Raw genomic sequence first — 24,983 nt, forward strand, 5'->3', positions numbered from 1 at the left:
TTCCATCTAGAATACAGGAAACTGAATGAAACCTGGATTTCACACATGGCTTTTGCAGATGAGGTAGTGATTCTAGCAAATACAGCTGAAGATCTGCAGTACAATATCAACATTTGGTATGAAGAAACAAAGAAAAGGAATGACCATAAATATAAATAAAACTAAAATAATGATCATATCTAGAAACCAACAAAAACACACAATAAAAATAGAGAATCATCAATTGGAACAAGTCCACTCCTTTAAATACTTGGGATCATATATACAAGAAGATGGTAGACTAGACACAGAAATTAACAACAGGATAAGAGGGGGAACAAAGCTATTCTATGCAATGAAAGGCCCACTCCTAGATAAGAAAGAAATCAACCAGAATAACAAACTGGCAGCGTACCGTTCAGTGTTTCTACCAACATTAACATACAGTTGTGAGTCTTGGTGTTTAACAACAGGAAACACAAATAAACTACAAACAATTGAAATGAAATATCTCAGGAAAGCGGCACAAAAAACAAGACTAGACCGAATAAGAAATCAAACCATAAGAGACAGTCTTCAAGTTGCACCTCTGAATCAATTCATAACACAAGCCCAAATGAGATAGTTTGGACATCTTAATCGAATGGAAGAAGGAAGAATAGCAAAAACTGTATACAAAAGCCAGAAAAATAGGAAAAAGAAACATAGGCAGACCCAGGAAAGGTTGGCAAAAGGAAATTAAAGAAAAATTGGAAAAGAAGGGAATTAAATGGAAAAAAGCAAAACAACAAACCTGGGACAGGATGGCATGGAAATCTCTTTGGCAAAATCTTGACACTTAAAAGCATAAGAGATCATAGACGAAGAAGAAGAAAATGTGATTAAAACAAGATTTTCCATTTTGCATTGTTGAGAAAACTTTAGATAAGCCCAAAAGATTTTCAGGGATATGATGTTAAAATATTTCCTTTGCTGTAGAATTTACCAAGAATCTAATAATACGAGGGTACTCTGAAAGGTTCTTGGCCTAACAATGAAAAAACAAATTTATAATTTCAAAATTATTTTTATTTTTCAATGTAATCTCCCTTAAGACTAATATATTTATTCCAGTGATGCTCCAACGCCATTATCCCGTGCCTGTAGTGGTTCTCAGTAAGATCTGCAAAATACCCCCTACAGCTGCCATCACCTCTTGATTTGAAGAACGCTGACCAGCGAGGAAGAGTTTTAGTTTTGGGAAAAGATAGAAGTCAGAGGGAGCCAAATCTGGGGAACAGGATGGATGTTCCAACAATTCATAGTGCAGATTCCTTAATTTTCCTGTTGCCAAAACACCTTTGTGGGCAGGTACATTGTCCTGATGAAACATAATTTTTTCCTTCTGCAGACCTGATCCTTTGTCACGAATTTTTTCATCTAGTCTGGTTAAAAGATTGAAATAATATTCCCCGGTTATTGTTTTAGTCTTTTCAAGATAATTAATAAACAAAATGCCTTTAACATCTCAAAACACTGATGCCACGACCTTTCCTGCAGATGGAACTGACTTTGTCTTCTTTGGCACTGAACAACTGGCTTCTGTCCACTGTTTTGACTGCTGTTTGGATTCTGGTGTGTAATGGTGAATCCAAGTCTCATCTATAGTAATAAATCGACGCACAAAATCAGTTTTATGCTTGTTAAAATGCTCCAAGCACTGTTCAGAGATTTTTCATTAGAAATTCTTCATACAAAATATATCCTACACGTTCTTTTGAAATGCCTATAGTCTTGGCAATTTAATGCACTTTGACTCATAAACATTTACAGCATAATACATTTCCTGTCATCCAGTACCATATCATGCACTTGATCAATGATTTCTGGTGTTATTACACTTCTTGGACGTTCTTCACGTGGATCATCTTCATGGCTGGTATGGCTATGCTTAAACTCGGCAGCCCATTTCTTAATTGTCAAAAATGAAGAAGAGTGTCCATAAACATGAACTTGGAATGAATTTTTTTTGCTGTTAAACCTTCTTTTACAAAGAATTTTATAACCGCATGATACTCAATTTTATCCATTTCAAGGGATACAGACAACACGTTTGCTTCAGACAGCTGTATAAAACAAACTACTTGATAGAATGACTTGCAATCACATGGATGTTTATGACAGATGTACCAACTTAGGGAAAAAAATAATGCTGATAGTGTTGCCATCTATGGGTCAAGGCCAAGAACTTTTTAGACCACCCTTGTAGTTTGATTTTAACATTTTTGATTAACAAACTGAATTTCTGTGTTTCTAACTTCTTTTTAGAGCCATTTTCCAGAATGCATAAATGATTAGTCCATTTGTTCATTCATCCACCTTCATCTCCATTCAGTAGTGTCTCTACTTAGAATTGCAATGAAATTAAATATTTAGAGTATTTAGTAGAAACCGGACAAATTTCAGTTTCGGTTTAAATGTGATATTTTAACTCAGAAGAAATTGCATCTTTATGTGATCCTTGAATAATTTCTACTTTTTTATAATTTTGAAGCTTTATGGTTGATTTCCTGAATAATAAACAGTTATGAATATGAAGGGATCATATTCATACTTAAATTTGGTGTTCTGTAGGGCATCCTAAATACCACATTGCATCAGAATCCTTCTCTCAGAGCAATACTAATTAAGGTGCTCTAATACATTATTCAAATTAAACCCAAATTAAAAAAATATATACTTAACTAACTGATAACTACCATGTTTCTAAGACTTTAGACTGCCTTGAATCCCCTGTAATTCCCTTTTGTAATATAAATAATGTGAATGTGTTTTTTATGAGAAGCAAGTCATCTATTTTGTCAGCGGTATTATAGTGTAATTCGATTTTCTTTTTTTTTTGCTTTCACCAAAATAATCTTGTTTGCTTTTACAAGTTCTTTTTACATGTCCTATTGCAGTATTTGATGACTTATCCTGCCTTAGGATATACATTTTAAATAAAAAAGTTTTTAAAAGTAATAAAATCTTGTTAAACTGTTTTGTCTTTCATTTTTATAAAGAAAAATAATTTCCTTTTGTGCAGTTTTCATTGTGCCTGCCCTCAATATAATTTTACTTCTTTCTGGAAGAAGTAAAAGAATAATTTTACTTCTTTCTAGAGTTTATGGTTAGAGAGTATAATGCTGTTTTGTGTTAAGCCACTGACAATTAAATGATTGGCATAATAAAGTCAGAAAAAAAAATCTAACTTAAGTTCATTATTCCATAATGAAAATTTGTATTTTAAATGTTAAAATTTCAAACACTTCATTACTTATCATTCAACTTTCAGCTGACAGTAACAACTGGTAATTAATTTACGGAATTAACAACGCATATGAAGTATTTAATTAAAGATAACTTTAATGAATCCCTTCTATATTTCGGCAATGTCACATTGCCATCTTCAGGAACATAAAGATATGGTATGTGCACTAAGGAACTAACAAAGCAAATGAGGAAGAAAGTAAGAAACTAATTTTGTTCCTAAAGTCCTAATGGTGCCCTCTTGCGGGCTAATTTGGTAGTCTTGACAGTTGGGCTGAAGTTCTCATGATGAAAGTCTCCCAAATTTGAGGCAGTTTCATGCACCCAAATTTGTTGAGGTTAGGAACGTTTTTTAGAGCTGCTGAAGATTCTTTGAATAATCTTTCGTATTTAAACTTGCTGCGATGGATTATTTTTGTTTTCTTCCAACGAATTTTATGGTGGGTATCTAAGGCATGGTCTGCCACCCCAGAGCGGCTGTACTGGTGAAACCGGATGTAGTCTTGGTGTTCTGAAATCCTGATATTTGTTGTTCTGCCTGTTTGGCCAAAGTAGGACAATTTGCAGCTGCAAGGGACCTGGTATACACCAGGTAGGTCTAGGGGAAGTGGTTGGTCTTTGGTAGAGCGGATAAGGGATGCCAACTTTTTATATGGTCTGTAACAGGAAGTAAGGTCATATTTTTTGAGGATATTAGTTATTTTTTCAGAGGTGCCCTGGATGTAGGGGATAGTGATAGACTTGGTGTAGTCTTTATTGTTGAGGGGGGGAAGGGAGTTGTGGTTTACAGGTTTTAGTATTTTTTGGATTTTTTTGGGGTTATAGCCACTGGCTAAGAAAGTGTTGAGGATGTGGTTTAGTTCCATAGTCAGGGCCTTGTCATCTGAGCAGATTAATTTTGCCCTGTTATATAGTGTTTTTATCACCCCATATTGTTGTGAGGGGGAGTGGTGGGATTGCTGGTGAATGTATCTGCCAGTGTGGGTGGGTTTTCTGTAAACAGAGAAAACCAAAGATCCATCAAGCTGGCAGGTGATTAAAGTGTCTAGGAAGGGGAGGGTGTTGTTTTCCTCTTTTTCTAAGGTGAACTGGATTCTGGGATGTTGGTTGTTTAAGTGTGTTAGGAAGGAGTGGAGTGTGTCTGAGCCATGTGGCCAAATAGCAAACACATCATCCACATAACGAAGCCAAATAGTGGGTTTTTGTGGGGCGGAGTTTAAGGCTTTCTCTTCAAATGTCTCCATAAAGAAATTGGCCAAGGGTGGGGAAAGTGGTGAACCCATGGCTGTCCCCTCTATCTGTTTGTAGAACTTTCCTTGCCAAACGAAATAGCCTGAGTTCATTGTGAACTGAAATAGGGCTGAGATATCGGGAGGAAACTTGGCTTGGATGAGCTCAAGGGTTTCTTTGAGTGGGACATTTCTTTGAGCTCATCCAAGCCAAGTTTCCTCCCAGAGTGATGACTTCTAAGTGCTTCCTAAAAATGCTAACTTTAGTGTGAAGATTGCTATTTTTAGGATGATTAATAGTCCATTTTTCACTAGGTCACTGTACTCTTTCATGCAGATGTTGATTTTGCTGTTTGCATTTTCTGCACAAATATTTACATGGTCACTGTTTATCAGTCCTGGCATTTTTATTTCTGCCTGCTGTTCTCTAAATATGTTAAAAGATATACCGTAGCCACTTCAGTATCTTTTTATAATTTCAGATTTGCAGAACAAATTTTTCTTCCTTTTGGCTCATTCTCTCCAGCCTCCTCTCACATGTTTGTACCTAAGTATAATCTGTAGAAAAAACAAATGGTTCAATAATGCATGTAAAGAGGCTATAAAGAAGTTGGAAGTTTATTTTCCACTTGGTGACTATAATAAATTTAGTTTATCCTTTATCCAAGTAAGCAAACAAAGTTTGCGTCTGAAGTATCTTCAGGACTGAGGCAACTCGTAGCAAAGGTGGACCAAGCTCTCATCACTCCTTGTCTCAGTATCTCCCATAATGCAAAGCACATCTCCCTGTGGACACATATAATGCTATGCATTAAGGGAAGGGTCACTACCCAGAGCAGTTTCGACCTTTATTGAGGTCTCGTCAGTGCGAGCCAGACCCAGAAGTGGTGATACTAAGGCCGAAGCAATGAAGAGGTCATATTTACTTATACGAGTTGCCAAAAGGTGTACCACCTTATTATTAAATTACTCTGGATTTAGAGAAAGATGTTGGAAGTTTATTTTCCATTGCTTCAGCCTTAGTATCACCACTTCTGGGTCTGGCTCCCACTGACGAGATCTCAATAAAGGACAAAACTGCTCTGTAGTGGCCCTTCCCTTAATGCATAGCATTATATGTGTCCACAGGGAGATGTGCTTTGCATTATGGGAGATACTAAGACAAGGAGTGATGAGAGCTTAGTCCACCTACTACGAGTTGCCTCAGTCCTGAAGATACTTCAGGCACAAACTTTGTTTGCTTACACTTGGATAAAGGATGAAGCTAAATTTATTATAGGCTATAAAGAAGCATAATGAGGCCATAAATGTAATGAGATGGAGTTAAAAATACTACAGGACTCGTCACTAGAAAATACTGAGAACTATAGGAGAAGCTGCAGATATTTAGCTAGAACTAGTAAAATACTGCATTGAGAGGAAATACTGGCAGAAAAAAAAAATTAACTGAAGAAATAAATTGAAAATAATACAGATAACTTGAAGAGGTTCTTCAGATGCAGTAGGATATTGAAAAGAGGATGTAAATCACAAACTTGAATACTGACCAAAAATCAAGGAGATTTGATTACCCAAGAAAAGGAAATTGTTGAGGAATTTCGACAGTATTTTGAGACTCCTAACCAAATTACCATCACCAAATGAAAACTGAACACTTGAGGTACAATGTTCAGAAGGAAATGGTGCTGAATGCACAATTAAGGAACCATCTTTATATGGACTTTTTCATTTGAAGGTGAGTTAGCCGATCTCATACAGAGGTAGCAGGATATTTTTCTCACAGAAACTTGGATTTTTTCATCCCACATACAGGCAAATCGGCCTTCAGAATACATGCAATTTACAGAAAAAAAGTATTGGTGGTGGTGATGGGCAGTAGATGGCATTGATGATGGTTGTGTATAGTAGGAGAGACAGATGTGTGGAGTAGAGTGTCCTCCAGCAATGCATCCTTGGACTCCTTGGAGGTGTCATATAATAATAATCTCTGAAGTGTTGTTCAAGCACTAAAAAATAACAAAGTATTGATGATAATAAAATTACACCAGAACTTCTAAAAATTGGAAGAACACTCTTAGCAGCTGAAATTCTCCTCGCGGTTAGCCCAGTGGCTTTGCGCTTCACAACCATATGCCTGAGGCAGGATTGTCCTAGGTTCGATTCCTGTCAACGACATGAGGAGCTTAAGGATTTTCCTCAACCATAGCCAAGTTAGCTGGTCTTGGGAATGGACAGCAGGGTTTTTCATCCTGCAAGTAGGCCAACCGACCTCATGAACACACACGGATTACAGTCAGGAATTCTGACCCAGCCATAGGCCTGATTCATAAGCTGTGCCGGTACTGAGCCCGGATAAAATTTGGGGGGATTGAGATGGTGCCGTACCTTCCCGTAAAAGGGACTCATGGCTGTTGTATCATCATACGAACTAACAAACAGCTGACATTTATACATTTATCAAGCTAATGTGGGGGAAAAAAAATTCAGTAGACTTCCATACAACCATGTTATGTCCTATTTTTAAAAAATGAGATCCCACCATTACCTGCTACAAAATACTCATCAGTTTCCTGCTATATATCCTCATAGGGATATTGGGTGCACAGGCTATCTTCTATTAACAATTTTTCTCCACATTAGCCTATTACTTGTCAGCACTCCAGTGTTGTCGTTTCCACCATTTTGCACTAAAGCATTTCTGACTGTATCGGTCCATGTAGATCTTGGTCTTCCTCTAGGTCTTTTTCCTGCCATCATGGCATTCAAATGCCTGTTTTGCTAACTTCCTCTCCCATTTTGTTTAAGTGATTATACCATTTTAGATTAGCCCTCCTCACATATTCTGGAATGCTAATAACATCACGTTCCTTCCTAATATCTTCATCTTTAATGTGATTCTGCCATTGATGCCAACTGTTCGGCTCCCTAATTTTTCTCAGAACTCTTGTATCTGCAGTTCTGTAACCTTCAATCTGCTTTATTTCTAATTCAACTCAACTCATTAACTTAAACATGGTTTGAACACTGTCTTGTATATTTCTAGTGTAGCGTTTTGGCTAATTTCTCTCTTATTCCATATAAAGTTATTCAAATGGCTTCCCACCATGTGAGTTTTGCTTTATCTTCTGCACAATTCATTTCTTAAGGAATATTTGTCAGTTTTTGAAATAAAATCTGGACTTCTTCAAAGAAATGCTCTCTCTCTCACCAACTCTGTTCACAAGTAGCATTGGAAAATGTCATTAGAGATCAAAATGAACAAATGGAATTTAAATGAATTAGAAGAACATTGACATTGTTACCTTGGAGACTTTCATCAAGATGTTATATAAACTATAATTTAATTAAAGCAATAAGCCTATGGATCTTTTCATAAACAAGGGAAAAAACTAAATACAGTCATACCTTGATTAACGAAGAGGATGCATTCCAAGAAATTACTTTAAGCGAAATTTCGTTCTCCAAGAATAAAAATACTATGGTCATAATAGGGATATGTTCGTATGTAAAGAAAATGAAAGACTTTTTTTTTTGAAAAAAGTAAAGCTTTATTAAATAAAAAGTCAATATTACATACCTAACAAAGATAAAATCACGACATTTTAAAATACGAATCTAAAGTTGACTGTTTATGCTTTTTTCTCTTTCATTTAACAATTGCCTATACGGATTGCATTTAACACTGATCACTTAACAGTAACACTTCTTCCTAAATCAGGATCATTTTTACTGAAAAAAATTTAAAAATGGTTAACAAACCAATTGGTAAATAACTCCTTGGTGATCCATGCATTTCTATTAGCTTTTCATATTACAAGTAAATTCGTTTTTATGTTACCTTTTAATGCCCTCAGATTTTTCGAATGGTCAACTAATAACAATTTTAATTTAAAATCGCCAGAGGCATTTGATCCAAAGAGTAACGTTAAACAGTCTTTGGCTGCTTTGAACCCAGCTGCTGATTTTTCTTTAATAGAAATGAAGCTTTTTGATGGTAGCCATTTTGAGAACAAACTGCTTTCGTCAACATTGAACACCAAATTTTGTGAGAAGTTTTCACGTTCAATCATTTCCTTTAGTTTTTCTGGAAACTTTTTCACAGCTTCAACATCTGCACTTGCGCCTTCTCCTGATAATTTTACACTATGAATTCTGGCCCGTTTTTTAAATTTCTCAAACCAACCACAAGAAGCCACAAAATTTTCCTCAGTTTCTTCAGTTTGTTTAGATTTCAGGTGATTAAACAAAAATAATGCTTTTTCTTGAATCGCCATTTGAGTTAAAGGCATACGATGTTGTGACATATCATCTATCCACAAACTTAACATTTTCTCCATTTTTTCTAAAAGTGAACTCCTTAAGCGAGTTAATTTTGCTGCTGTAACATCTGTACAATTCTGAGCAGACTGTTTAATTTTTCTGATTGACTAAGTATGGTTGTTGAAGTTGACTGCGCTAATCCTAAAGAAGTGCCACATCGGATTTTCTTTCACCACTTTCAAAGTTATACGATATGTAGTTTAGTTTCTAAAGAAATTGCTTTTCTTTTCCTTGATTCTGACATTTTAACTAAATATTAATATTTACAAAATCTACAAGTATGTTCTCTGATATCATTCTTGTAGATTTTGTTGCAATGCACCACGCCGAAATACATCTTACGAAGTGTAAGCAACGATTAAATTACATGGATGATGCGCAAAACTGTTAAAACACAGACACACCTACAGATTGGGAGTACATGATGAGTCTCCATCGTTCGCCAATCAGATGATTGCCAGGCATTGACCTTAAAATTTTAATATTTTTACGTAAATTGAGGCTTGAAATTGCGGAGTTCATTATATCGAGGCTTGACTGTATATGTGCATTTCAAAGACTCATCGGAACCGATCCAGCCAAGTTGTTGATAATTTTAAATATCTAGTAGTTAATATTAACAACTACAACAGTGTGCATTAAGAGATAGAGAAGAGAATCGAGAAGGTTAATCTGGATATTTTGCAATCTTAGAGCTTCTAAAATCCAGAATATTATCAAGAAAATTCAAAGAAAAGCTCTAAGTTTTCTATGCCCAGTGTTAACCTGCAGTTGGGAAACACAGTCAACAACAAAATGAGATAATAGAAAACTTATATTATTATTATTAACATCTGACCTCCATAGAGTCAAAGGACTCATCACAGGAGTTCTATATTCTCTCATGCCAAAAGATCATCAAACTGTGCATTGAACACATTCACAGTTTCCACACTCATCAAACTTTCATGCAATGCATTCCACTCACCAGTCACTCTCCATTCAAAGAACCTGCATCTCATTCTCCTGCTCACACCCTCCTGTTGTCTGTTATCTAATCCCGTTTGTTTCAATTTAGCTACTAGCTTATAATGTGGCAGTCTATCAAATCCCTTTAAAAAATCCAAGTACACCACTGTATGTGCACCTCCTTTACCGAGTGAATTTGTGTCGTCGTCTTGTAAAATGTAAGCAGATTGCTGAAACATGACCCCTTTCCCCTCCCCCAACTAACTCATGCTGACCATCATATCATTTATCAGCTAACTTTTGAATCCTAGTCCTTGCTAACTTCTCTAATACCTTAACAACTCCAGACATGTAGATTGGCCTATAATTTGTAACGTTAGTTTTATCCCCCCCTACTTTGTGAAGTGGGACAATTTTTCCCACCTTCTGTTCCTTTGGGACTCACCCTATTTCAAGACCCATGTTAAGTAGTTTGGCCAAAGGATGCCATTAATTCCATAGAGCATTCCTTCAAGATATGTGTGATATACTCGCAAATGTTATTGTCTTATTAATACGTTAACTGCCAACTACGTATTAACTCATAGTTGGCAGTCTGCCACTGGATGCCTACTATAAGTTATCTCCTACTGGCCAGGATAATCTATGAAGCTAGCTACGATCATTCTCATAGCAAATACGTGCTAACTGTACGTATTGAGCATCTGTGGCAAGTCCAGTGGTGGCGGGAAATTAAACTAGTCATAAATAAAAAAAAAAATTTACATTTTCAACTAAAAGTTTTCTAGTAGCAAAAAACAAGGTATATAAAATATTTTTATGCATGATATTTCTTGAAACATCAATCAGTGGTATGGCCTCCAGGTAATGGAAATTTTCAGGATTTTTAGATTTATTGTCGTTTGTCTTGGGCATTTTACCTCTAATTAGGTGGGCTATGAGTGTTTTTTTGAATTTCAATGTCCTTATATCTGAGTTGGTAGCTTTTCGAAATAACAAATGGTCATTATGAATGTACATTTCTATAATATGTAGAAATATTTTCTTAAGCCACCTAATTGTTTTTTGCATAACATGAATGAAATAACATGATGGCATTTGATTTGATCTGTCAATGCCGGACATGCCATTATTATGGTCCTTGATAATGTTTGGCTTTATTGATATCTTACCATTCCTATTTTGAACTTTAACAGATTGCACCTTTGTGCATGTTTGATATAGCCAGAACATCTTTTTTATTTTTCCACTTACATACACTGATTAATGTCTGCTCCATGAAACTTCACCTTTTTTCAGTTTTCTTGTTACCAAATCTTTCGGATTCCCTATCCTGTTGGATCTTAGAGTCCCGGAGATGTATGTTTTTCTAGCAGTGAGTCCCTTGGTTAGCGAGACAGAGTTATCAAATTCATCTGTGAATAGCATGAATGGGAAACACGTAGTCTTTTATAGTCTGCCATTGTTGTCTAGAGAATTAGCAAAATGTAGGAAACATAAAATCAATTGAAATGAACTCCAAAATTACATTTTGTATCTTCTTCTTTAACCTTCTGGTTCTGTCCACTGCTGGACGAAGGTCTCCCCCCATGATTTTCCAGATCACTCGGTTTTCTGCTTCTCCCATCCATCTCACTCCTGCAATTTGTTCCAGTTCATCTCTCCACCTTCTTCTCGGTCTTCCTCTTTGTCTTGCTCCATCCATTGGTCTCCACTCTGTTGTTTTTCTAGTCCATCTCCTGTCACTGCATCTGGCAATATGGCCAGCCCATCTCCACTTATCCTGTTTAATGTATTTTACAATATCCATGATACCTGTTTGAGATCTTATCCAGATATTTGTCTTCCTATCTCTTAATGTTATTTTTAGCATACTTCTTTCCATGCGATGTTGTTTTGTTCTCAGCTTTTTGTTTAGGGCTTCTGTTAAAGTTCATGTTTCTCCTCCATATGTTAGGACAGGAAGTATGCACTGGTCGAAAGCTTTCCTTTTTTAGACTCATAAGGATGTCACTTCTGAATATGTCTCTCATTTTCCCATAAGCCATCCATCCAAGGTGAATTCTTCGTTCAATCTCTTTTTCTTTGGCACTCTTCAAAGCATAACAGTTGGCCCAAATATACATAAAGTAACTTGTTCTATTTCATGGTTTTCAACTTTGATAGTTCTATGGTTTATGTATTTATTCATCATTATTTTTGTTTTTTCTCTATTTATTTTTAATCCAATTTCTCTGGAGGCTTCATTTAGCTGATTTAGCCTTTCTTCCAGATCTTCAAGATTATCTGCTCTCAGGACAATATCATCTGCAAATTTCAGATGATGCAGCCTTTCTCCATTTATGTTTATTCCTTTTGTTTCCAAATCGAGGCTTCTAAAGACTTCCTCTAGTGCAGCTGTAAATAATTTGGGAGATATAGTGTCGCCTTGCCAGATGCCTTTTTGTATTGGGAACTTTTCACTGTTTTTATATAATTTAATTACAGAAGTTGCATTATTGTAAATATGTTTTAGTGTTTTATCGATATTCTATACATTTTGTATGGAATATTGATATTCCAATAATGTTCAATACTTAGAGTGTGCAAGGCCTCATATGTAGTAACAAACCAAAAAAAATCTTCATTTCTGCAGTTTTGACATCTTTCCAATGTGTTAATTGTGAGGACCTTGTCAGTGGCCCCTGCTTTCCTTTTTCTTGATTATCATACAAGTTAGTCTGCATGACAAGGAGATTCAAAAATTCCTCTGTGAAGAAAAGATCCACAAGATTTTCGATGGCCAAATTTTGGAAATCGAATTGCAAGTCACAATTCTCTAAAAAATCTAATCAAGGTGGATCTTACTCAGTTTGACAGCAAGAAATTATTTTGTTAGTAGTTGTAGGTTGCTGCAGGATGTCTTCATCTTCGTTTTCTTTGGATTCACTTTCGGAAGTATATTTGTCATTTCCATGTGTGCTTGTATCTGATAGCTGATAATTTTCGTCAACATCTGAAGCATCCTGTAGAAAGTCCTCCCAATCTGATTTGCTCATATTTGCAAAAATTTCTCTTTCTTAGCTTTCTTTTTTGTGACATGCTGTCATATGTGCACCTTGCCAACTTTCAGCTTTTTTTTTTTTTTTTTTTTAAAAAAAAGACTCGTTTTTGTCACAAAAAGTATCAAGAAATCAGAATTCTTCATTTTCCTATGAGTAAAGTAGTTTACAGACCATAGCATCTGGGATCAGATTTGACAACCCCCCCCCCCCCCCCCCACTGTGGTAGTCAACGTGTTAATATCAATTTTACCATCATGAGGATGAAATATACTGATAAAATGATCGTTGAATAATTAAACTATATTCTCTGCATTGGTTATAATTTGCCATTGTCATCTACTAGCCTCATCCTCCCATAGTCATTTTTCTTTCTTCATCTTGCCACATATCAAAAGAACTCACCAGGATTTTTCTTAGCTTGATTGGCTAACTTTTTTTTTTCATACTACACTTTAGTTACCTTTACCAACCGAGTTACCTTCCTAGCCTGCTTTTCGTATTCTTCATTCAGCTGATAATTACCAACATACTTTGTATGTTGCCTCCACTCCAATAGTGCCTTCCTCTTCCAGATCTCACTCTTAATCTCTTCATTCACCCATTGTACTCTTACCTTATTTAGTCTTTTCACCTTTGGATTATACTCAGACATTGCTGCCATTAAATAGCTCTTGATCAATGCTTACACAGCATCTATAATCTTCCCAGTCAACTCCTCTTTCCATTCTGTAGCTTCCAGTTGTCTCATAAGCATTCCATAATTACCATCCTTTAGTACCACATATATTCCTTCTTTATAGAGGTTCCCAGGTGATCACTTCCTGGTCACTCTTGCCAGCTGAGGGAAGATTAGAAATTCCATTCACAATCACATCTTCTGATGATATAACCAGATCTAAGACTCTTAACCTTTGTGAACCCTCCATTACGTACTGCCTAAGATTGTTGTCCCTTAAGAACTCGAGAAATTCAGTTTATTGCCATATTTGAAATCACTCATAATGGTCATAGTCATCGCAATGATATTTGAAAGAAAAATATTGAATGGTTTTTGGACTATTTTACAATCAAAATACTAGACTACATGAATAATAAATACATAACAAGGAAAGAACATGAAACTTTTTTCAAAGATACAACATGATAATTTTTAAGAAGTAAGAGAATTGAATGCTTTGGCAATGTTTTGAGGGCAGGTGGCCATTTGATTGAACATGTGCTTCCAAATGAAAGACAAGAAAAGACCTGCAGGAAAACCTGAACAGAGTATGATGGATAGTTCTTTGAAAGATGCAGACTATGATAGAGACAGATGGAGAAACCTGGTTGATGTCAGCATATTAGGATCTAATGGTCCATTAAGCTATGAAGAAAATATTCTGCAGGGCTTCATTGCTATCTTAACAAGTTCCTTCTTTCTCGTTATCTTTCTGCCCATCCACAGTATTAAAGCACTAAGTCAAACAATCTCTCATATGCAGGATTACCATAAATACATGTCTTGTGAGGAGTACACGTTGAATTATTAGTTACTGAGAGCAACTTAATGTGAAGCCAACTGCTTTCTCTATATGAGCAACTTAGTCACAAAGATGCTATACATGCTCAAACTTTTGTATGCTAAAGTAAGAATTATATTTTTACTTTAAGAATATAATTTACAATCACCAAATATACTTTCTAACCACCCAGTGAGAAATTTTGCTACAATTAAATCCAAAGAATAATGACTGTTAATAATGATGCAACATTTCTTTTTTGTTATTGTATGCCCACGCTTCATAGAGCTGACCTTGCCTTTGTGCCAAGAATAGTCAATTCATGCTGAAAGAAATAAAGGATGTACAAATTGGTCACCAATATGCGAAATCACGTGCTTTATACATACATTTTCCAACTGTTGTACAAATAAAAGTTCTTAAAGTGGTTACCACTTTAAGAACTAGAATTTTCATAAAAGAAAAGCTAATTTTCCTACGTATAATAATAAACAATCATCCTACGAAACACAGATTACCCTAATAATATTAGAATGGATTCTCCTTCTTTTGACATGCGCAGAAGTGTCAAAGGGTCTCGCATCTGTGTGCGTACAGTACTTGTCTATGAGAGTTATGATTTCTGTCATTAAAATAGCTGTTGGTATCTCTGCATATCTAGATTGACAAATGTGGAAGTTAATCTGAGAAGTAACACTTAGGTTTCATACATCCCATACGAATGTAATCTGTTTATCATTATTAGAAACAAAAGATACTTGATGTGAAGTCAGCTGTTCTCTAATCTACTTGTATATAATGCAAGTAGATTAGTCATGAAAATAGTTCATGTACAAACATTTGTTTGATTATACTGGGTAAAATATGGATGAAAGCAAGAAAATAATTTTTTATCAAGCATAATGTACATGCAGTGAAACTGATTTATCTTCACCAACTTTCCATGTACTTCTTTCTCTTCCAACTGCAGACCTCAGTCCTCTTTGTCCACTTTTTGAAATAAAGTTTTAACAAACAGTATGACATTATATTCACCAGCTGTTTCTTAACCTCAGGAAATAAAAGTCTAAAGATGTTAAATCAAGTGAGTAAGATGGATGTTCTATGACTTCAGTACTTTATTTATGAAATGTATATTATTTCTGGGAAAACTCCCCCTCCTAAACTGAAGCAGGCAAAATAGCCGTAATTATAATATTTATGAAATATTTGTGTGCAGTTTTTACAGAGTATTTTGACAAAGAATTGCATAGTTTTCTACAGATTTTGGAGCCTCTCCTCCCCATCTCCAGTCTACCAAACCCACCTACTTTTTTGGAGAAACTCAAATTTCACTTCCCACTAGCACTATTCATCTTAACCTTCCAAACTACACACTCTTTTACTCCTTTCAACCCAAGGGTGGCATCTGCACATATCTGGTCTGACATACTTTGCCTAACTTTGACCTTCTTTGGTTGAAAATCTCCCTTCCCCACTCATTCAAATTCATTTGCTGTCTCTATTGCTCCCCTGATGCCACCAACTGCTCTGAGCTCTGTAATTTCCTCTCCTTAAAAATTGATTTTGTCTACTCCCACTTCCCTAACAGTGAAATCATTCTAAGAGATTTTAATGTCCACAACACCAACTGGCTCTCCTCTTCCAGTTGTAAAAATCTAGCCAGCAGAGATACTGAAACATTTGTGATCACCAATGACCTTACACAAATTGTTCACATGCCAACCAGATAACCCAAACCACTCCCCAAACAACCTAGATTTCTTTCTCACTAATGATCCTTCCAAATACATAGTGAATGTAGTGACCCTCCCCCCCCCATGTAATTCTGACCACAATCTAGTGCTCATCTCCTTCCACATGCAAAAACACTTACACATCAACACCCATACAAGAGTAGTTTGGCATTATAACAGTGCCAAGTGGGACAGCCACTGTGACTTCTGTGCCTCATTCCAGTGGTTGAACTATTGTGTCCAACCCCAATATATGCACTGAATATATCACCAAAGTAATCCTTACTAGTATAGAAAGATACATTTCCCCACACTACTCTGAACTGCCATCCCCTACCTAAACCTGGTTCTCCAAAAGATGTGCCAAGGCTGTACAAATAAAAAATCAAGCATACCACAACTGGCTCGCTTCAAGAATCTGTCCTCCTTTAGTGCTTATACTCAAGCCCGAAATATTTGCAAGAAAACTATCAATGCTTCCAAAACAGAGTTTGAAAGAGCAAAAAGCAAGAAACTCACGGCCTGTCCAAATGGCAGCCGAGCTTTTTGGTCTCTTGCCAAAGCAGTTGGTCATAATTTTTATCCAACACTATTCCCATCCCCTATCATATCCAGATTACTCTATTGCATCATCACCCACTGACAATGTAACCCCCCCCCCCCAACCATTCCAGATGCCCAATATACAATGCTTCCTATATCCTTTTGCCAGAAAGAGATCAGAAAAATATTGTCCAAATTAGACACAAAAAAAAGTCTCCTGGCCCTGATGGTATTCCTTCAGTTGTCTGAAGATTTATGCACCAGAAGTGACTCCTATCCTATGTTGCCTGTATATACTCTCTTACTCCACTGATATCTGTCCTGCAGTCTGGAAATTGGCCTATACTCAACTCATTGCCAAAAAGAGTAACAAATCACTACCATCCTATCTAAATTAATGGAGAGAATCTTCAATACCCAGCACAAATAACCAACAGTGCAGATTCCATCTCTACCAATCAACAGGAGATCTACTCACATATATCACCCATCTCTGGACAAATGCCATGGAGAAGTTTGGTGAATCTCAAGGGTTGCACTTGATATCTCCAAAGCTTTTGACCTGGTCTGGTACTAAGACTTACTAAGCAAGCTCCCATCATTTGGTTTGTCTCAGGAGTTCTGCAGTTGGATTGCCAATTTATGTCTGGATGCACACTGTGTGTGTGTGTGTGTGTGTGATGGTGAATGGTTTCTTATTCTCTCACCATTCAACTAATGTCTGGGTTCCACAAGATTCTGGTCTCTCACCAGCCCTCTTCTATATATCAATGACCTACTTCAGTAATTGACCTCCAATCCAATACACGGTTTTGCAGATGACAGCACATTGCACTCTCCACTCCCCCTTTCATTGGATAAATCTTACTCTACACAACTCACATCAGCCTATAGAACATCAACCACCACTGCCCTCAATTCTAATCTCCAAGCCATCCTCCAATGGGGTTCAGATAACCTCATCAGTTTCAATGCTAGTAAAACCCAGTTCTGTCTTATTTCTCACAAAAAAGAACCATTTTCTCCCAGTATTGTTTTTGACAACATTCATTTCTAGACAAGATGAGATTGCTCTTCTTGGAATCACCCTGACATCAAACCTCTCCAGGCATAAACACATCACAACCATTACATCCTCAGCTTCTAAAAAACTAGGATTTCTCTTTCACTCAAGACATTACTTCACCTCTGAACAACTGTTAATATTATACAAATCACAAATCTGCCCAGCTAATGAATACTGCTCTCACATTTGGAGGGGAGGATTCTAAGAGTTCTCTCAAAATGCTTTACTCAATATAAATGAGAGCAATTGGATTGATTAATAACCCATCTCTTACTAACTCACTCCTCCCACTTTGCACAGGCATTTGGTTTCTGCATTATGTGTATTCTATAAATATATCCATGGCAGATGTTCATCTGAAATAGCATCAATAATTGCCCCACTAAGTACTAAGCTCGTTGGAACACGTGCAGCTGCTGCTCAACATCCCTTCACAGTGCACCTTGAAACCCACAGAACAAGTTTCTTTTCCTCCTCCCTCATCCCTGCTACTGCTGTATTGTAGAACAGCTTACCCCTGATGTGTTTCCCAAGGAATACAATATACAGTCCTTTAAATCAAATTGAACAAGTTTCTCCTTTCCCACTCCATTACCCATACACGGTACTAATGTACTATAGGTTGATTAACCAATCTCTTGTGTAAGGGCTCAACATTTAAAAAATAATAATAATAATAATAGGTGCTCCATAAGCCAGTCTTGACATGATACTGATGCTCTTTGGCTGGAAAGACATGGGTTTGAATCACATCTATATCATGAAGAATTTTTATTAAGAGCTTATCAGCTGAAGGTCTGTTAGCTTGTCTCATACAGAGGAAGTGTGATTTTTCTCACTGGGAAATTCAGCTTTGATTTTTTTATCCCACAAAGAAGGCTAAAAAAACACCTGCAATTACCAGACATAATTATCTCATAATCTTAGTTGGTTTGCCATAATTCAGAGCAATCACCTAACTTCATCCACTTGAGGAACAGCAAGAAGATCAGAGCTTAAGCATTAGTTATGGAAGATCTTGAAGCTTCAAATGATTGTGCACTACAAGTTTGAAGAGAAGGAGAGTATGCTATTATCCTCAGAAAAGTGGGTAAGAATACAGCTATTGAGTACTCAACACTTATGAAGAAATCCAAGGAGAGGATGCTATCTACAATAATGTGACCAGAGAAGAAGCTGGCTATTACCCAGTTTTAAAAGATAGAATATAGACCAAAGTGAAGAAGTTAAATGATGGTGACCTTCTTTGGGATTTTTGAGAGAAGTAAGAGCTGTTTGATGACTTACTTTTATCACTTTTTTTAAAAAAAAATATATAGACTTGTTTCCATGCTGGACAAGAAGGAAAAATTCAAAACATGGTATAAGATATATTAATTCTAGAGTAAAGTTTTTAGCACAGTTAGAGGGATACTATCAGGACCATATAACTTCTAAGCTGTTCAGGATTTCTCTGATTTCTTTGTGAAGAAAGACGAGGAGGAGGAGGAAGTGTGCTGTTCTTAGTAATGTGAGTGGTTGTCATAGTTGTCTGTGCAACACTTGGAAGAAAAGAAGTAAAGATTAATGCCGGGAGTCCACCTTATTTTGGGGGTAATACTGGAATTGTAACATCAGAATGGGTGAGCGGTGTATTAATTCCTTATATTACCAATATGTTCTCTGCTATTCTATTTTTATTCACACTCTTCATAATATACTTATGAGGAAGAAATACCTGAATGAATTGTTCATTAAAAATTTATTTGCAACAGTTACAAGTCTACCAATTTCATCAGCTAATATAATCCATTATTATTATTTCATTTAGTGGTCACAAATCCAAAAAAAAAAAAAAACTCGGATTTTTTTCTGCTGTTAACTCCCTGAAACATTTTCTTAAAAAGACATGATTTTTTTTTTCATTCCTAATGCTCTCATGGCCTGTATACAAGAAATTATATTCTTCTTTGAATCCTATATCCAAGCATAAGCAAAGAAATTGTACATATGAAGTATCTTCACAAATAGTTGACTTATATATAAAAAGGTGTATATATGGAAAATACAAGACTTCTACATTGATTTAACCTGATATCTTCTTGGGTAGTAACCCTTTCCATAATATTTTTGTATTATGGGATATTAAGATAACTGATATTAAGTCAACCACCTTAGTATTCCATCTTTTGTATTCCATAATACAAAAACATTATGGAAAGGATTACTACCCAGGCCCAAGAAGATATCCAGATTAAATCAACATAGAAGTTTTATATTATATGTACGAGGGGTTACCCAAAAATAAACAGAATCTGAACTTGGCACACACGCATTTTCTAGTTACGGATGATGCCACTAGCATTCATGAATGTGCAGTTTTGTCAGCAATTTTGTGATTGCTGACACAAGAAACTGAGAGAGTATAAATTTTGTTTTCTTTTGGGTAAAACTGCAGTTGAAACTATTGTTATGCTTCTGCAAGCCTTTAAGGATGATGCTTTAGGTGAAACACAGGTCTACAAGTGGTATTCCCATTTCAAAAATGGGGACATGTCAGTTGAAGACCAACCATGATCTGGCTGACCTTCAACGAGCAGAAATGATGTAAACATTGAGAAAGTTTGCTAGGCAATCAATGAAGATCTTTGAAAGACCGCCTGCGCGGTTAGCCTAGTGGCTGTGCACTTCGCAACCATATGACTGGGGAAGGAATGTCCCAGGTTCGATTCCCGTCGAAGATGTGAGGAATTTGAGGATCTTCCTCAGCCATAGCCAAGTTAGCCGGTCTTGGGCACAGGCTGTAGGGTTTTTTCCACCAGTTTATCTGGTGTTTTTCATCCCACAAACCGGCCCTGTGAACACACATGGATCTACAGCCATAAATACTTAACCCCCCACGAGGGGGCTCAACTTGCCCCAATAGGGATGGGGGAGAAAAAGGGGGGAAAGTCCATGCGAATAAATAAATAAATAAATTGAAAGACCACTGAATAAGTTTCTGAAGTGATGAATTTGTCATGGAATTCGTGCCAGTGAATTTTAACAGATTTGCAAATTAAACGTCCACTAAATTTGTTCCTCGTTTGCTCACAGAGGATCAAAAAAAAAATCGTGTGAATGTTTGCCACGATTTGAGGGAGCAAGTTCTTAATGACCAGAACTTCTTTCAAAAGTTGTGACTGGAGATGAGTCTTGGTGCTACGGTTATGATCCAGAAACAAAACAAGCATCAAGCCAATGGAAACATGCAAATTCACTAAGACTCAAGAAAGCACATCAAGTTCGATCAAACATCAAGACACTGTTGATTCGTTTTTGTTTTTTTATGTGAATGTAATTGTACACAAAGAATTTGTTCCTCCTGGACAGACAGTGAACCAACGTTTTTATCTCAACATTTTGAGAAGACTGCATGATAGTGTACAACGAAAATGGCAAGAAATGTGGAGTATCAGAGATTGGTTGCTGCACCATGACAATGCCCCATCCCACAAGCCTTATCTGTCCAACAGTTCTTCACAGAAAAACAACATGGCAGTTGTTCCCCACCTTCCCTACTTGCCTGATCTCTCTCCATGTGATTTTTTTTTTTTTATTTCCATAAAGAAAATAATGAAAAGGCAGGGATTCATTGATGTGGTGGACGAAATGAAAGAAAAGTCACTGGAGGCCATAAACAGTATTCCAGTTGAACAGTTCCAGAACTGTTTCCAGTAATGGAAAAAACATTGGAACAAGTGCATTGACTCATCACATTGAGAATACTTTGAGGAGACTAGAATGTGGTATTACAAACTTTATTAAAAATATCAGATCTCTTGGCTAGAATAGCCTTTCCCTTTAACTTGCACCAAATCTATTGAAATGTAATCCATGATTCATATGCAATTCCATCCATCCCTCAGATTCATTCTACAGATTCACATACTACACTTGCTTCTCCTCCCATAACTCTGCCATTACTATCTCAGCCCATCAATGTCATTCCTGGGAAATACACGAACTATCTTTTCTTACAGCCCAAAGCTTCAGTCATCCTGATAATGATCTGCTTATCATCTCATCACTCCTAGAAAATAAACCTGTGCACCTTTTCCTTCACCATACCCATAATAATGCAATCTCTGTATACCACCGGAATGCCAAATTTTTCCTTTCCAAAAGAATTTTTCCTTGCTTATCTTCGACAATGCCCAAGTTAACAATCAAGATCAGATCAGATCAGATCTGTGATATTCAAATCACTTCTATAGCTTCTTAAGCTTCTAGGAAAATTGGCATTCTCAAAATGTTACTTTTCATCTGTCCAAATCTCAAATCCTCAAAACATTGGCATACTGTTCTTGCATTTGGAGTGGTGCACCTAAACCCGCCCCCCCCCTCTAAAAAATTCTTGATGTTGTTGAGAAGCAAGCAGCTTCTCAACAGCATCAAAATTTGTTTTCTAGGAGTAATGCGAGTTTTCTAGATGATCTTGAAGCTTGAAATGTTCAATCACTATAAGGTTTGTTATATGAGTGCTATGAATGGAGAGTGTGTTGTCATCAGCAAAACTGTGAACAGGTTTGAGTTCATTGAGGACAAGTCATTTATGTATATAAGGAGTAAAGTAGGTGAATAGGAAAATTTTTAAAAAAAGAGAGAGAGAGAGAATACCTTTCACCATTAGGGTGTAGTGAACTATCTGAGAGAAACCTGGCAACCCATTTGCAAAGGGAGATAGGCAAAGCATAGGATGGCAATTTACTGAGAAATCCTTGGTGCCAAACCTTCTCACTTGCAACAGCACAGATTTCTCTGTACCTTTTTCATGACCTACATCCTGAGGTAGGTGATGTAGGTGAGGAGATCTGCTATGAAGCTTGATGGGCAAAATCCATATTGGTTGCGACTGATTAGTTGACACTTCGCTAGGTGTTAAAGAAGTTAAATATTGATAACCTCTTCCATAACTTTTAGACAGCACTAAAGTGAAAGCAATAGGCCAATACTTTGAAGGGAGACATTTATTACTTGCTTTGGAACTGGCTGTAAATGTGTTTGCTTCCATGCTGTAGGATGGATGCCAACTGAGTATATAGCATCATGTACAGATGATAAAGAACATGTTAGTTCAGGGAGCACATCTCTTGAGCATAGTTGGTGGGATTCCATTAGGGCTAGAAGTCATTGGTATCCAAATTTTTCAAGATTCTTCTAATATCTTTTTGAAAGGTCACAGGATGCATGTAATGCAATGATCCAGGTAAAGAAGGAAGTGGTTTGCCTTGGTCATCTATTCTAGAGTTGGATGAGAAGAATGATGCTAGGAAATTAGCTTTATCTATAGGTGATGTTACTATACTATCATTTGGGCAATAAGAGGTGATATCCAAACACAGGTGATTAGTTTTCTACATTTAGCCCTTTCAAAGTCAGACTTAGCCTTATTAACGATTGACTTCGAAGTGTTCCAGGCTTTGGTGTAAGCTGTGAATGAAGCTGGAGTTTTTGTCTCAACCTGCTTATGATAAACTATTTTCTTTTCTTGGACCACGCAAGAGCACTTTTTGGAAAACCATGGATTGGATATAAGATGAGAATTTGGAAGAAAGTAAGGAATGAAGGCCTTAATTCCAACATGGATAATTTTTTTCTCCAGATTTAGATATTTTTGTTGTTATCTTCTTATAGCAGTCTGACAATGAAAAGGAGGAATAAAAATCTCAGAGATCTTCCCACGTAACATTGTTGTAGTGTCAAAGCATATATAAGTTGGGAATGGCTGAGAAGGGCATTCCACTAGAGATGAAACTTGGATGAGATTGTTATCTGAATTACCAAGAGGAGAAGTTACCTTAGCAGTTACCTGGAAAGATCCAGAATGATTAACTGTTAGACTACTCAATTTTGCATTATTTGAACATTTCCCTTCAAATTGTTTCCTTTATCATTTATGTACAAATTAAACAGTTTTCCAAGCACAGAGCCTTGTGGCATACAACTAGTCATCTCCTTTCTCCTGGATTTTGCAGCTCCATATACTTCTTTTTGGTATCTTACCAGTTTCATATCCACCAATATTTGCTCCAGTAGGTGTAATAGAGTTCCACGTGACATCTTGTCAAATGCTTTTGCAAAATAAAATCTAACATCAACATCTTGTAGCCATTCTCTTTTTCCAGCTCAACTTTCACTCTTAAAAAAAGTGAGTACATTACTATTACTAGGGCATGATGTACCAGTCACATCTCCACAATACCTCTTATAGTGTATCATATCCACCATTTGCATAATTACATGAACAAGTATAAGACTAGCTCTACTTACTCACAGTTGAAAAATACTTATAAATGATCACTGTGTCCTGAATGTGATTCAAACCAGTTTTTCCTCACTAAAGGTTACCCAAAAAAGATAGAAGAATTTCTATCTTCTCTGGCCTTAGTAATATACCTGTCATACCTTACATAATGCATCCATAATTTCCCCATGGGGGGGGGGGGAAGAAGCTACCCATTATTAACACAGTACCTATCATACCTCTCCTTAAACTGATTCATCAATGAAAAACTGATGACAACCCATTCAACTCATTCACCACCCTCAACAAAAAAATCTAGACCTTGCCTCCTTGCTAACTTTACTCAATGTCCAACGATGACCCCTTGTTCTGTTATTATCTGCCATGTGTACTGAAAAATTTCTCCTACCTCCACTCTATAAAACCCTTTTAGCAGCTTGAATGTTTCTATCATGTCACATCTTTTTCTTATATTTGTCAATTTTTATAACTCATAAATCCTCAATCTATTCTCATATGGAACATTCCACAGGCCCAAAACCATCTTGGTTACCCACCTCTGAATCCTCTCAACCACCTCCATATCTCAAAAAAACCCAGGTGACCAAATCTGAGCATAATAATCCAGATATGGATGTATCAGAGACTTACAAATGACTTTTCTTCCCCTACTAGCCAGCATATTTTTGAGCATCTAAGTGATCTGAAGTTTTTTTGTTTTTTTTTCCAGTATGGCCTCTAAACTTCAGTTCTCTATCAACACAACTGCCAGATCTCTGGATTCATCAGTTTCCAGCAGTAAGACTCCATCAATAGAATACACACACCGAAACATTTTCCATCCAAAATGAATAATTTTACATTTTGCCACATTAAATGAAAAACTATTATCTTTTGACCACAGTGACAGCCTATTCAAATCATTCTGCAGGATCACTACATCATCTTTATTTACTTTAATATTTACTTTATTATAGCTCTTCCCAACTTAGCATCATCAGCAAACAATGGGCTATCACTTGTCAAATCATCTTCTATATTATTAATATGCAGATTAAACAATAAT

The 24,983-nt window shown here is 36.4% G+C and overlaps 1 protein-coding gene across 4 annotated transcripts in view; it reads left to right on the forward strand.

The window, feature by feature from the left end:
- The window catches only part of LOC150109295 (acyltransferase PGAP2-like), a 222,977-nt gene that overhangs the window by 181,050 nt on the left and 16,944 nt on the right, over window positions 1-24,983 (forward strand). Inside the window, exon 6 of one of the 4 annotated variants that reach the window (XM_090407108.1) lies at window positions 1,093-1,219. The exons of the other annotated variants lie outside the window; for them this stretch is intronic. Coding sequence (XP_090263234.1) covers window positions 1,093-1,095 — 3 coding nt within the window. The 3' untranslated portion in view covers window positions 1,096-1,219. Of the gene's footprint in view, window positions 1-1,092; window positions 1,220-24,983 lie in introns of those variants that run through there. 4 annotated transcript variants of the gene reach the window in all.

Source organism: Typopeltis vanoorti, chromosome 2 (genome assembly GCF_054136105.1).
Source record: "Typopeltis vanoorti isolate ZY-2024b chromosome 2, IOZ_Tvanoo_1.0, whole genome shotgun sequence".
Lineage (NCBI taxonomy): Eukaryota > Metazoa > Arthropoda > Arachnida > Uropygi > Thelyphonidae > Typopeltis > Typopeltis vanoorti.